The 15,296-nt window shown below is 43.3% G+C and overlaps 1 protein-coding gene across 1 annotated transcript in view; it reads right to left on the bottom strand.

Moving 5' to 3' along the window:
• GABRG3 (gamma-aminobutyric acid type A receptor subunit gamma3) overlaps window positions 1-15,296 on the bottom strand; it is a 526,844-nt gene that overhangs the window by 507,764 nt on the left and 3,784 nt on the right. Inside the window, exon 2 of the mRNA XM_034757916.1 lies at window positions 13,999-14,147. Within this exon, the coding sequence (XP_034613807.1) occupies window positions 13,999-14,147 (149 nt within the window). The remainder of the gene's footprint in view (window positions 1-13,998; window positions 14,148-15,296) is intronic.

Below are 15,296 nucleotides of genomic sequence, written 5' to 3' on the forward strand. Positions count from 1 at the left end.
AAGTAAAGTACTTGTCCTGCACAAAAAGAAAAAAAGAAAAAAAGCCCATTGGAAACAAAGGAGCCATTGTGTGGCATCAAAGGACAGAGACCTTGTTGATTGCATTCCTCATTCTATCTAAGGGAAGATCTGCACATGAACTCATCCCATCAGTTTGGGCTCTGAGGTGAAGAGAATAAAAATCCCTGACAAGGAGAAACTTGGTTCTCTTTGCTGCTTGGACTGTAAAGGGGCAAGAATTACCAAGCATAAGCAAAAGACCCCCAGCTGTTTTGGCTGGGGTAGCCCCAAAGGACATATTGAGTCTGTTTATGATATAAGTTTCTATTATCTTTTGAAAGTTAGGAATGATACTTATTTGTGTGTGTGTGTATTACCTTCTTTAATCTTGTAAAGAACTAATTTCTTTTCTTAGTTAATAAAATCTTTAGTTTATTACAGGACTAGCTACAGGAGTTGTCTTTGGTTTGAGATCTGAGATACAATTGACCAGGGGTAAGTGATGATCCTTTGGGACTGGGAGTGACCTGAATATTGTTGTAATTTTTGGTGTAAGGGACCATATCACATAGCCAAGCTTGCCTGTGTGGCAAGATAGACAAGAATGCCCAAGGGGGATTGTCTGTGGCTCCATGGTAAGACTGTTATAGTGCTTTGGGAGTTCACATTTATGCCTGGGTTGGTGAAATCTCATTATAGAACATACCAACAGTTTAAGGTCATTGCCCTGCTTCTTAACAGTCCGCGCCGAGGTTGATACTCTTGCTCCTGAGTCACTCCAGATAGCGTGACAATAGCATTTCTAGTACTTACACACTTGCTTGCTCTAGAAGTGTAACTAGAAGGAATTGGGAGAACTGGGGTGTATATGTGATCCTGGATTGACAACTCATGTCTCCTTGCTTCCTGGTAGGGGATGCCTCAATGCTGTCTGTCTTTGTCATAGGAGGCCCCAAGAGAAGACTATCACTGGTGAGTAATGATTTTATCTGCTCAGACAGAGATATGGCAAAGCTGTCTCTCCAATATGATCTAGAAAATATTTTGATCTGTGATGCAGTCAGCAGCTCCCTACCATTATGTCTGGGACAGCATAGCTGGAGCTGATTTAAAGAATCAGGTGTGGCAATCGGCAGCTGACAGAAATAGAGGCAAACCATACAGAAGCAGTAGTCTGTAGTGCACTTCAGAGTGCATTTCTGTTTGGCACTCCAGGAAGGCTGAACAGGCTGAGGAAAGACTCCAATATAGCTTGAGCAGTAAAGATTATAATTTGTATAGTGCTTCAAATGCAGTTCTAGTCTAAAGAGTGACTGAGTCAAAGTGCTGGCTTCTCTGTTAACAGATCTGCTCTCTGTGTGTCTTCAGAAACTGCTTACTTTAGTTACAATCAGAAGTTTTTAAATGCTTTTTTCTCCTGTAAACCCTTGTGAAGCCAGCACAGCAAAGAGTGACAGAGATGGATCTGATTCCTCTTTGCACATCATCAACAGAATATCTTACCAATTTCCATTAGCTCCACTTGTGCAAACCCACTAAAGGCAAATGGGAGTTGCAGAGCTGGCTAAGGGGCTAATTCTGCCTGCAGAACCTTTCCTACTAGTCATGAACAGGCAAGGGGGGAGAAAAAAACACAGCTTGACTATTAATCCAGATTGAGTTTGTGGGGCTGACAGAAGCAGCCAACGTTTTTACTTTTAAATGGAGCACATTGGTTTGGACTCATGGGTATCCAAGGGATGGTTACCACAAGCTGTGAAGGCTCAAATATACAAAGGGAATGGAGGAGGCAGCTAGGGTGCTGGTGCCTATGCAAAGGAGATGGGGACCCAGACATTGGTGGCATGAGGTAGTGAGTCTTTAAAAAAAAAAAAAAACACATACACACAAACATAAGGCCTTGTAAAATCGAGAGCCTGCCCTCATTGGACTGTCTACCTAGCTCCATCAATACCAATGCTAACATAAGTGGAGTAAGACTCAAATTTGCTAATTAAAAATAGCACAGTCCCCATGGTTGAAACAGCCCTCATGAACTAGATTTGTAAAATCACTATAAGCCATTCTTGTCTTGTTTCAGCTAAAATGGATTCATGAATGAGTTGCCTTGAAGTCAATTTCTTGCCCACTTGTCATTTTTTAATTACAACTTCAGACAACTTAAAAAGCCAGCTCTTGTGAAGGAGAGCAATAATAAAACAAGGTGATAAACTAACTCATGTACACAAGGCCACCTTTGCATGTGGCAAGAACTGATCCCTTTTAAATCCTTGTCCAAGTGCTAGAAAACATGAACCCCCCATCCCCGTGCATGGTGGCTGTAAGCCATGGGAATCTCAACTAGTAGCTTTAGGGGCAATCCACAAAGGCACTTAGATTCCGTTTTTAGACATCACTGAGATTCACAAACCTCCTGCTAGGCTGCTGCCTAACCTTGTAGGTAGGCACCTAAAGTCAGTCAGCATCTAGGTTTTTGCTTCTGGGCATGTTCACAGGTGCCTATCTCTCACCTGAGCAGGCACACTGCGGCCTTGCTCTAGGCACTCAAATGCCTGTCTCCTGCCTAAGCCCCAGAGCTATTCATAAACTGGGGGAAGATAAGCATTTGGCCGCATAGATTGCATCCTGGAGCCTGATCTGGTAGGCATGCCTAGGGGGAATTACCACTAGACTACAGAATATTCTGATATGGGTCTCCCTCCATTTTTCTTGTTGAAGATGTTCCATTTTTAATAAAATAATTGTTTATTTAAATATTAAGTGGGCTAGAATTAGAATGACTCTGTAGTCCAGAGTTAGTTGATTCATCCCCATTCAAATCCCTTTTTCCCCACGGGAGGAGGAGGAGGGGGAAATTGAGCTAGGCATCTCCTACATCCTAGGTGAGTACCCTATCCACTAAGCCAGGGGTTCTCAAATTCTACATTGGGACCCCAAAGTGGATCACGACCCCGTTTTAATGAAGTCGCCAGGGCTGGCGATAGACTTGCTGGGGCCCAGGACCGAAGTCTGAGCCCCACCTCCCGGGGCCGAAGCCTAAGCCCCACCACCCAAGGCTGAGGCCAAAGCCCCCCACCTACAGCTGAAGCCCTTGGGCTTTGGTTTTTGTTCCCCTACACAAGGGGCTGCGCAGCTCGGACGGGCTCAGGCTTCAGTCCCCGCTCTTGGGGTTGTGTAGTAATTTTTGTTGTCACAAGGGGATCATGGTGCAATGACGTTTGAGAACCCCTGCACTAGGTAACAGGTTATAAGGGGGAGTCTTCCCCCAGCTGTATTGTTTTGAGCCCCAAACATGATTTAGGGGAGGGAACCAAATACTTATGTTCCCCCCAATTCATGACTCGCTAGCAGAAATAGGTGCCTCTTTGCAGCCTGGACTTAGGTGCTGAACTCAAAGAGGGGTGGGGCTTAGCACACACCCCTCTGGTCAGCATTTCCCATTGGCTAGCTTAAGGGTTCTCACTATTTATCCACAGTGGAATGGTTTCAACAGGAGAGATGAAGGGAGCCTCTTGCCCCATTCTATATCCCAATGGTTAGGGCACTCAAGTGAGAGGTATTAGATCCCTGTTCAAATCTCATCTCTTCCTGAGGTGGAGGGTGGAGGTGAACTGGGGATCTCTCACATCCCGAATGAGTACTCTAAGCACTAGGCTAAAAGTTATGTGAGAGGATTAACAACAATAGGCATAGGCCAAGAGAGTGTTTGCAGCTGAGACTCCCAAGAAGAGGGAGGTGCCTCCCTCCAGCCTTGACTTAGGTGCCGAACTCTCTGAGCTTAGGGCACCCTGCTTGCCTTGGCATCACCTATTGGATACCTAAGGTGAAGAGCCACCTCGTGTGCTGGCTTTTGTGAATCCCATTTTTAGGCCGCTCTCTCTCCCCATTCATTGTATAGGGCGTGTAGGCACCTATCGTAGGCTTTGTGAATTCCACTGATTTTCTAAGAGCCTAAACATTCAGCATAGTGATACTGAGTGTTGCATGCCTAAGTTCCTTTGTGAATCGAGGCCATGGTGTTCTGCAAAATGTAGTTCCCTAGGGGGGCTGGGGTAAGACATTTTGTTTCAGGAATACTAGTATGTGACTGAGAAAATTGATGAATGTGGTTTTAAGAAATATTCTTTGTATTGAAATATGATGAGAGTTGTTAGAGTTGGTCAGGAAATGGTTTTTGTTCCCACAAAAAAAAAAAATGATGACAATAAGATTTCATTTTTGTTGGAATTGTCTTGATTAAATTTTCTTTTTTTACAAAAACCTGAATTTTTTTTAAACTATAAATATTTCCCATGGAAATTTCCATTTTGATGAAAAAGCCATTCTGTCATTTTTCCAAAAATAGGTTTGCATGAAAAATGTGAACAGTTCTAGTTCTTGCATCACATGTAGCTTGCTTCTAAATGAATGAATGAAGAAGAAGGCTTTACTACTCTTGGGTGGGTGGCGGATAATGGGTTGTCTATAAAGAAGGCTGATTTGAAAAAACAAGGATGTCTTGTCTTGCATAGGCAGTTCCGGGAGCGATACGAGTAGTGAGAAGCCCGGGTCTAGTAGTAAACATCAGGCTGCTATTTATCCTGATTATCTGTTAGGTAATTCCTTCAACAGGCTAATGATAATCCCTTATTTTGTATAAATCTCCTGTCAGCTTTAAAGTTTTAAACAAAGAATGTTTATATTCTTCTTCCTGGCTACTGACAGAATGATCTTGCAAACATGCATGCACATGCTTAACTTTAAGCAGGTGAATAGAAGTTAAGCATGTGCATAAACGTCTACCGAATTCTGCACGTGAACCCACACATATAGACCCTAGTGTCCACAGAGTACCATATCCTATTGGCCACAGGGCTTACACCTGACTGCAGGATCAGGGCTTTCCTCCCTGCTAGTGCCTCCTCTACAGAAGAAGGAAGGGTCCATAAAAAGTCCCTCAAATTAACATATAAATAACATTGTAATTTTTAAAAAAACAACAACGGTTTAATACATGCCTGGAAACAACTCCCATCCCGCAAGCCCTTCTTTTCTGCTCAGATTTGTTTTTCCTCTGGTGAAAGCACTAGGCTCATAGAGAAGTGCCTGCCCATTGTCACCAATCAGAGAGACTCTTACAGACTGTCTGTGTCTGTTAGGTCTTCTATTTCCCCCCATTTGGGCAGATCTGATTCCTGTTATGTTTTATAGCAGTAATTGTCATTTGATAGTGTGTAAAATATGTAATTCATTTTCCTTGAATTACGTTTTTTTAAAGAGAGGGAAACATTGAGGGGAAAAAATCCATTCAGGATCTTCATTCATACTTCAACATGACTGAAGAATTACATGCCCGGTTTACAGCCCAGACTGAGTCTGGAATGGGCAATCTTGCTCACTGATGTGATGAATGGATATGTTCTCATTTCCACTTCAGAGTGGAGGGATTCAAGCCCTTTAGCTCTTCTAAGAAGGGTTTATCCCTGGACAGCAGCCATGCATAAGGCTCCAGTCCTGGAAATTCTTACTTAAGAGCTATCTCTTATTATTTATGTATTTATTTTGCATGTGGTTACATTTACTCACGTGGGCAGCTCAACTGACTTGAGGAAAGTTAAGCATGAGCACAAGTGTTTGCTGGCTTAAGACATAAAATTCTCATCCTGCAATTGACGGCATGTGCACAGACAATTGTGCCTGCACAGTGGCCCACTGAAGTCCATTGGGTTTTATGAAGGTTGTAGGCTACCAGTTATAGGGGTGAGACCTACATTTGTAAGAAGCTTTGTTGATAGAAATGATTGGCCCATATGTAGAATAAATTGAGTGTATGAGCATTAAAGAGCTAATAATGGTGTTCAAGATTTTTTTCTGATCTGAGTTCAGGGAGCTTGTGTGGTGTCATAGAAACCCAGAATGGTGTTATAGACTTGCTCTTCACAGGTGTAAATGCTTGGGGGTTTTATCATAGATCTCCTCTCACTCCATTCCTACTGACCATTTCCCCATCTCTCTGCAAGCTGTTTCCCAGACAGGGTTCCCCTCTGCCCCAAAGAAGATTCAAACAGACCACAAAAAATTTGAACATTCTCATAATTTGTGGGTGTGATATCATCGGTCCTCTGTGGTTTCTGTTCCATCTATGAATTCAAAGATTTTTGCTGCACACAGTAGCAGCACACTTAACACTCCTACCGATGTTATTGCTCTCCCAGGAGTTGAGTGAAACCTCCTTAAAGCTGGTGGATGAAACAGCCACCCTTCATCTATGCAAAATATACAAAACCATTAAGTTCATTTATGGAATGGGAGAACTGAAACAATAAGAGCTACTACCCAAACTACAGGCCATGTCTGAGCTATGTGGGGAGAGGGGTTTCACTGTGGGCAGAATGGTGGAGCTGTGTGTGAGAAGAGAAGCACCAGAGAAGTTAACAGAGAAGCAGCAGAAAGCCAAGGAGACAGCAGGACAACTACTGGGAGTGTAGGCCTGAGAAAAACCCTAGTGAGGGAGCCCTTTTGGGGTAGAGTGCCGGTCTGAAAGAGGCTTGGAATTATGAGCAAAGAGACTATCTCCTGATGTTTGATTCCTGCTTTGTTCAATGTACATTCTTTGTAAATAAACAGGGTTGTATCAAAGAAATACCTGACTCCAGCATCAACTTCTCCTCCTCAGAGAAACAACCTGTAGGACCCCATATATTGGTTAACTGCTCGAGTCAAGAGAGGTAATATTATTTTTCAGGTTATAGAAATATCAGGTACTCGAGATGACATAAAAGTAATCATGAGAAACCTGTGGTCTCATCAGCAATGGTGAAGTAGTAGACTTGAAAAGAACCACACACAACTCTTATAAATGTACAGTGGCCTCACGTGAGGGGGAAGAATGGAAGGTGCATAGGCCCTCATGAGGGTTCAGCTGCATAGCCCTGGCAGGTAGCACTAGATAGTCATTACTGCAGTGTTAGAAATGGATGGGAGGCTAAGGGCTCTGGAGAGAGGAAAGAGAGATCTCATAGCAAGAGGCTCAATTTGCTTTTGTAAGCCACAAGTCTGGGTGTGTCAGGGACCTTCCTGTGGGCCAATGTTAAAAACATACCTAGTTTGACGGCATGTTACTGTCAAATGTTATGGAACAACTTTTTGTCTTACTTGTTGTTGTAAATTTGGAGAGGTGATGCGATGCTCCTCCTCCTACCCTCCTTTCTCACTTCTAGGTGGTCTCTCTACTATGTTCACTTCCGCCTGCCCCTGTCCCCCTCACACCATTCTCCATCTCCTCTCTTTCTTGCTACATCCACGGTTTCTCTTTTTTTGTCCTTACCTTCTTTCTTTTGTCCTGTCACATCCCTTTCCTCTCTTTGATGCCCCCTCTTCTCTCTTATTCTCATCCTTCTTTTGCCCCTCATTCTCTCCTCCTGCCCACATAGACTTCCTGTGTGGGGGAGGAGCATTATGTGCCCCACTGCATACTGAGCAAGTCCTACTATACATGTGAAGTTTCTCCCTTATATGACTTTCACCAACCATAAAAGAAACAGACAACATGTTATCTTCTAGATATAAAACTACATCAGAGAACACAATGACTCTCCCTGTAAGGTGTCACAAATTGTATTTCTGAAGCAATGATGCCTCCTCTGATCTCTGCAGGTGTGTCCAAGATGAACTATGTTACATGTAAAAATGAGATTTAAACAATATAATAAAACAAACTTCATTTTTCCAGACACTTCTAAAAATTGAAAACCAGTCATGGACTAAACTGGACATAAGATGGTTGGGAAATAAAGAGACATTAAAATAAACTAATTTAAAAGGGCATATATTTTGTCATGTGCTACTGAGTTTTTTTGGTGTTTAAAAAATGTTAGCTATATTAGTAGGCAAGTTAGTATTGTTTGATGAAAAACCTCTATGGGAATGACAAAATGTGACCAATTAATGGGGGATAAGTGAGGTTTGGGCTGTCTGGATTTCAGGCTGCATTATTGTAAATCACTCAGTGGCCTATTGCTTTGTCAGTTATTTCACTTGTCGTTAGATAAATAAATATGAAGTTAGGTCTTAGGGCCAATATTTGTACTCAAACTAAATGTCAGAGCTTAATCCTGTGTGTTGGGAAAATCCTGTTCCTCTGGTGAGGGCTGACCTTACTCCATAGCCAGATATGCGCTTGGGCTAGAGTCACAAAGGGGATTTAGGTGTTGCAATGCTCATCGTGGCAATGCCTAACTCCTAGGTGCGCTGATGCATGGAATTAACAGGCCTGAGTTAGACACAGGCTCCCTATGCATTGTCTGGGGAGAGTGAGATGCTAAGAAAGGGATGTCAAAAAGCTGAGCAGGGAGCCACCTAAGCTAGCCAGGAATGAAATGCTAAGGAAGGGGTGGGGCTAAGGACCCAGATCCCCCACGGGTCTTAGGGAACTAACCAACAGACCAGAAGGAGACACCTGTCTCTGATCAGGATTCACAGATGTGAACTCCCTCCTGGAGTTAGGCACCTGAGCCAAATCAGCCCTTTCTAGGGAAGAGAGCCACTCCTCATTATAACCAATAGCGCTGTGATGAGGGCACTGGGATGTGTGTGAATCAGCATCACCCCCCCCCCCCCCCCGCATTAATGAACAGAGAGTGGAACAGCTTCAAGAGTCGGGGCTGGGAGCTCCCCTGACTATACCATAGCCTGGTGGTTAGGGCACCTGCCTGGGAGATGGAGGGTTCACATGAGGCAGTTTGAACTTGATCTCTCACATCCCAGGTAAGTGCCCTGACTATTGGGTATAATGGGGGACACACATGCCAGCCAGCCCCCAAACTTCTCATCCCCCATCATCCTTTGCGTGGGTTAGGCATGCTCAGAGTCTGCCTACTGGCTCAAGCCCTGCAAGCAAGGTAGATGCGGAAATGCCTAGTTGACAATCCTACCAAGGCTTAGGCATGAACAGGGGTGCCAAGCAACTCAGCAGCCTCAGGATTTAGTTGTTTTTTTGCATGCCTAATGGCAGAAATCAGCTTGCTGGCTTCAGTGAATTCTTTTTTAGAAGCCCAGCTCTCCCCACACAATGCCTGGGGAGCCTGGCTGCCCAGGTTCTGGGAATTCTTGGACTGGGAATTCCACTAGGCAGTAGGGCACCGAGGGGTGAAGTATTGCAGCCTAGGTCCCTTTGTGACTCTAGCCATTAGGGCTTGATGCAAAGCCCACTGCAGTAAATAGGAGGCTTTGCCTTGACTTCAGTGGGATTTGGATCAGGCCCTTGAGTATCTGGCTGTGGGAGAGGCTTCAGAGCACGCTGGAGGTGCTTTCCAGGTAAGAGCCAATGCATCCTGCTCCTTGAGTTTGGTACTGTTTGCACCAATAACTTGCCCAGAGCAGGTATTGTTAGTCCCATGACTATGGCTAGTAGTAAGTGTGTGGCCCAGATGCTAGACATTTTTATCAGTTCTCTGCTATAAACTGTTAATTTAGGATGTGTTCTTTTTTTCTATTCAGGAAATAATTATTGCTCTGTGACATAATGGGAAAACTGCCAAATACAACAGTTAAAACCCAAATCTTTGGAAGCTGTGATGCTTAGGGAGGGAAAACTTCTCCCAAGCGTGCAGCCATAGGAAACTAGGGTCAGATGTACCACTAGTACAATACTGCTTTGATTATAAAGTCCCAAGAGGTACCTTTGACTTAGATACCTCCTTTAAAGGCATCAGAGAGGTGATGCCCTGTAGCACCTCTGCCTAATGCTTGAGTCAGACATTTCCTCACACCCAGACCCAGTGCCTGCAGATTTGTTGTCATGTCTCACAGCTCTGAGGGTGGGTTTGGAAAGATAGTGACTGCCATATTTTCCAGTAGCGTGAGCCTCCTGTGCATTTAGATCCCCTGCACGGTGTTATTCCTGGCTGGGATGGTATGTGACTGAAATATATCATGTGGGCCCTCAGATCTCATGGGCAGACTATAAGACCATAGATCATTTCACTGCATGAGCTTTATGCTGTGCCAATCACACACACATACCCCTTTTTCCACTCACAGTCCTCTTCTCCCTCTGCTTTTGGAATGAGAATTTCAAATATGGGTGCCCACATTTAGGTGCCAAACTCCACCTACATAGGACCCTAAAGACATGGTCTGAATTTCAAAAGTGCCAAACAACCAGCAGCTCACATTAACTTCCCTGGGAGCTGCTGGGTGTTTAGTACTTTTGACAATCAGGCCACCTATTTAAGAGCCTAGTTTTAGGTTTCCATTATCAAAAATCTTGGCCTCTGTGTAAAGAACTGGAATAACCAAGTGCATAGCAAAGTTGCATAGAATGGTGAGTAGCCACTGCTCCATTAAATATAGGAAATGTTGAATAAATGAAAAGCCCCTGATGAGTAGTCTGTTGTACCCCAGGACAGATTTAACTCTGTGTCTATCATCAGTTTAACTTCTGCTTGGATACTAAACATTGTATTCGACCCAGTGGTATATTCAATATCTTATGTAACTCCAATTTTTTCTTAATATTCCAAACTGTGTGCTTTCTCTTTTACGCCCCAGGATGTCTAATGCATTTCCCCCCCTGATCCTTTTATGAGACAGATACCACAGTTAAGGTAGGAGGATTAATATACTACATTAATCTATCTCAAGCAATATGTTTATATCTCTGGAAGCTCTTAAGAGAAAATTTAGCTTAGCTCTTTTCCTTAGTTCACATACTTTGACATTAGGAGCTTTGTATGCTCCGGCTTTGTAAAGCCACCTATGACTGTGCTCTATGGGAATGAAGAGGTGATATTGCAGTAAGGGCTGGGATGCAGGAGGCTTGGGTTCACTATCTGATCCTCCCTCAGGCTTCTTGTTTGACCTTGGGCAGGTGCCTCATCTGTAAAATAGCAATCTTACTTCCCTTCATCACAGGGGTGTTGTGGGGGTAAGTTAATTAATGGTCGGGGAGTGCTTTGTTGTAGGACTGAAATTATGGGAACCCTATACATAAACTTCATTGACAGAATCCAGAACTGTAAATGCTTTATCCCGTGCTGTGTAATGCAACTACTTTAACGAAAACAAGATTTGTGACTGTTTAGCAGGAAAGATAATGGGAATTATTTGGGCACTAAATGACCTTTTCAATGCTGGAGAAAATATATGACCACTACTAATCTTATGGAAGCTCACTCCCCGATTCTGAATTATTATCTCGCCCCCCAGAAGCATACCTAATTTATCCTATTCATTCAGGTCTGTGTGGGAGAGATGATTTATCTCCAAAGTTAGTGATCTGAGGACAGGTTGTACCAAGCAAACTGAAATATCAGTCCCAACATTTCTTGCAGATGTTACTGATGGCTGGGAACCTTGTTCCTGCTGCAACTCGGAAGAACATGATTCCATCGGGTATTGAAGATTTGCTGAAACCAGTCTAGCAAATTAGGGAGATGGAAAGATTAACTGTTGCTGTACAGGAAAAGCACAAACTTCAGTTATGCTCTTTTCCAGCATGATGGAAATATCATTGTAATTGCTAATTAAAGAACCCTATGTAGAGATGTTTAGTATAGGACAGATTTATTAGAATCGTACTACTGCCTAGCTAGTTGGCACTTGTTATAACAATAAGGACTGACCAGAACAGAGAACTTCTAGAGGGTACATTAAATACACTTGCTGTCACCGCATTTCTGTTCTGTCTGTACTCAGGGCTAGGGATTATCTCCCTGATCTCTCTGTAAAAATCTATCAATAGCAGAGCATGCACAGTTGGGCATTTTAGGTTAATTCCCTCACCTTTTTTTTTTTTTTTTTTTTTGGTTCCTTTACCTATACATGAAGTGAGGGAAATGAAAAAGCTAAATTGACTCTTTATTTCTCTCTCTCAAAGGTTATGACCAAAGTGTGCATAACCACAAGGGATAGTAAAATGGAAGCTAGAACTACATAGATATTGTTATGGAAGAAAAAAATCTTGCTGTATGAGCAAGTGAGTCAAAAGAATTGATTATAGAAAGATATCTGTTTGGTTCTTATCTAATCCAATTCCTATCATATATCCATATTGCCACTAGACTCCCACATTCCATCTGATCACCCGGGAGACATTTCCCCTGGTTTCTGATTGGAAGATTTAGGAAACCCCCCACAAGTTGCCCTTCATCTTCTGAGAGGCAAGTCCAGCCCCCTCCTTCTGAGCTGCAGGAGGCCCCTTGGCAAGGGAACTTAGGTAGTTATACAGCACTGTTGGAAGGGGGCCGGATATGAGTCCACTGGGCTTCTGTTGCTGTTTTTGTTGGTTTTGTGGACTGTTATTTTAATCATTCGTCAGGATGCACAGAGAGCTTTTTTGTCTTGTGTACTCAAATGGAAATAAATATATTCCTGACTCTGCCAATGACCAATCATATAATCCTGGACAAGCCATTTAATATTTCTGTCCGCCAAATTGCCCCTCTGTAAAACAGCTCTAAACATGTTGAGCATCCTCCTAAGGGTGCTGTGAGAATTGGTATTTGTAAATTGCTATAAAATGCTAGGATTGAATACCTACTCTGATAAACCCAGGCCAGTTGGGTACAATAAAGTAGTCTTATTGGTAGCCAGGAAGTGGCTCCCTGCACTGCCAAAGGACCTCCCCGCAGCCTAAGGGGAAGATCCACAGGACCTGGATAACGAAGTAATTCTGGGGGACAACAAATGAAATAACAGGGACAGGAGTGTGGTCAAAGGGCTAAACGTAGGAAACTTAATGGGGACACCGAGCAGAGAACCCCGGACAGCGCCCACTGCTCCTCGAAGGCGTCAAGGGAGTCAACGGATGCCGCCCAGAGGAACTCTGCCCGGATGCGTGAATGGACTGAGGAGCGGAAATAGGCCCCACAGTCACAGGAACTCCAGTCGGCGAACCTCCTCTCCCTGGTTTTGTAAATGGCCAGTTTGGCCAGGGCCAAGAGGAGGTTGACAAGGAGGTCCCGCGACTTTGTGGGGTCTCGGATGGGGAGTGCGTAGATGAACAGATGAGGGGAAAAATGCAACCAAAAATGTAATAATATATCCAAGAGGAGCCGGAATAGGGGCTGCAACCTGGCACACTCTAGGTAAACGTGTGCCATGGTCTCCCTCACGCCACAGAAGGGGCAGTACAACAAAGTAGTAGAAGGCAGATATACTGGCCACTGGATTAACAGTTTTCTGTTCCCTGACTGACCGGAGCAGGGGCTGCTCCAGGCTAATGAGAACACCTGACTCCAATTAACCTGCAAAGAGTCAGGTGAGGCCATTAAGGTAATGTGAACACCTGACTCTAATTAAGGCCCTATAAAAGGGCTCACTCCAGTCAGGCTGAAGAAAGCCAAGGAGAGGAAGTGTGGCTGAAGGGATGGTTAATGAAGACACTCTCAAGCCATTGGTAAGAGAGTTCTAAGGTAAGGGTGAAGAAGAGAGAAATGGGAGAGCTGTGGGGGAAGTGGCCCAGGGAAATGTAGCAACTCTGGCAGTGAAAGGTTGGCTGCCAACAGCTGCTCCCATTAGGTTCCCTGGGGCAGAAACCAGGGTAAAGGGCGGGCCTGGGTTCCCCCCAACCTGCCACTACAGAAACATCTCCTGGGAGGGGAAGACAGGCCCCTGTCAGGACAAGAGGCTAAACTGTTCTGAAATAAGCCCCTAGGGACAACCGAGACTCTGGGAGTTCTCTCACCAACCTCCTTGCTGGCTTATGATGAAAAGGGCTCAGTAGACTGTAACCCTGGCCCTAGAGAGAGAAGGGCTACATGGAGGGTTGCAGTGAGCCACTGAGGCTAGCATAAACTGCCTAGAAGTGCAGGACCCACGGGGACATGGTTGGAACTCTGCCACACTACATTAGAACTGAGCCTGAACCAAAAGCCTGGACCTGAACATTCCTGATCTTTGTCAAAGTTTGGATCCGGATCTTAACTTTGCAAATCAAGCCCATTGTTAATAGAAACACAAAATATTTCTATCTAGACAATGATGTATCTTTTCCACAGAAAGAAAAAGAGGACTCACTTCCAATGTCTGGTCGTAGCTTTTTGTCGTATTCCCTCAGCAACTTGTTTAATATGAGAGTCGCATCTGTGTCTTGCGTTTTTGGAGCTAATACCCATTTTTGGTTGCCTGTTACATCTTCATATTCATCCTCTTCAACCTTTCTGGAACTGCAATAAAAAAAATCAAATGTTATGTTACGTAACTAAAATCTGAATTTACATTGACTAAATCTCAACAGGCACTTCAATAAGTCTGAGTTCTTTATTCTCTCTCAGCTATCTAGTTTTAGAACTATTTTATTAAAGGAGGTATTTATTGCCAGAAGTAAAAGAGTCTGTGTAGGGGGCACTAACTGAAAATAATTATATAATCCATCTCACACCACTGATTTCTCACTGGAACTTCAATCTGTGGATTAATGCAGGGAGCAGACTAGATCACTTTTTTGAAAAATCAACAGATTAACTGATAGGTAACTGATAACTCACTGGTGACTGGGTAACTGGTAACAGAATTCTATGGTGGGTGAACATCCTGCAGTATTATACTGACTCCTTCAACACAACTGATTCATCTCTTGTACAGCAGGCTAATAAGAATATTAAAAATTCAGCTCTTTTAATACTTCCTGATCGTTTCATCCTATTAATAAATTATTACACTCTCAATGTTTTTTGAATTTCAGAACTTAATGCAGTACATGGGTTAGAATTAAGTACATGCTTCTTGAATGCAATATGAATTATCACAATACATAAATATGTTGCATAAGTCTGTTTGAATCTCAGAGTCTAAGCCATTCTGTTTTTATAGTTCTGTATTTGGGGCATTTCAGGAGCTAAGATTCTTCTTTCTACAAGAGGTAGATTATCTTTGTTATGTGAATAAGGCATTAAAACAAGTTGACAACTAATAATTGTCCAGAAACTTTAGCTAGTGCTATAGGTGCTGGAACTAAGAGTGTGGGGGGGTGCAGCTGCACCCCCTGGCTTTAAGTGGTTTCCATTATATACCGAGTTTACAGTTTGGTTTAATGTCTCTCAGCACCCCTGCTATAAAAATTATTCCAGCACACCTAGCTAGCATAGAATGTGGCTGAACATACATGCCGTTTTCACACATGGGAATCCATTTTCATCTGTCCTACCAATTGCTTTCTGAGTGCAATGCAAAATATTGACTTCAATCTCTAAAGTCTTTTATGGTTTGGGTTTCAATATCTTAGAGACCACATCTGCTTTATCCATCACATTTGAGAACATCTGGACACAGACTGTCATGAGAGTTGCATATATGCAGTTGGAAGAAGGATGATC

Source organism: Trachemys scripta, chromosome 1 (genome assembly GCF_013100865.1).
Source record: "Trachemys scripta elegans isolate TJP31775 chromosome 1, CAS_Tse_1.0, whole genome shotgun sequence".
Lineage (NCBI taxonomy): Eukaryota > Metazoa > Chordata > Testudines > Emydidae > Trachemys > Trachemys scripta.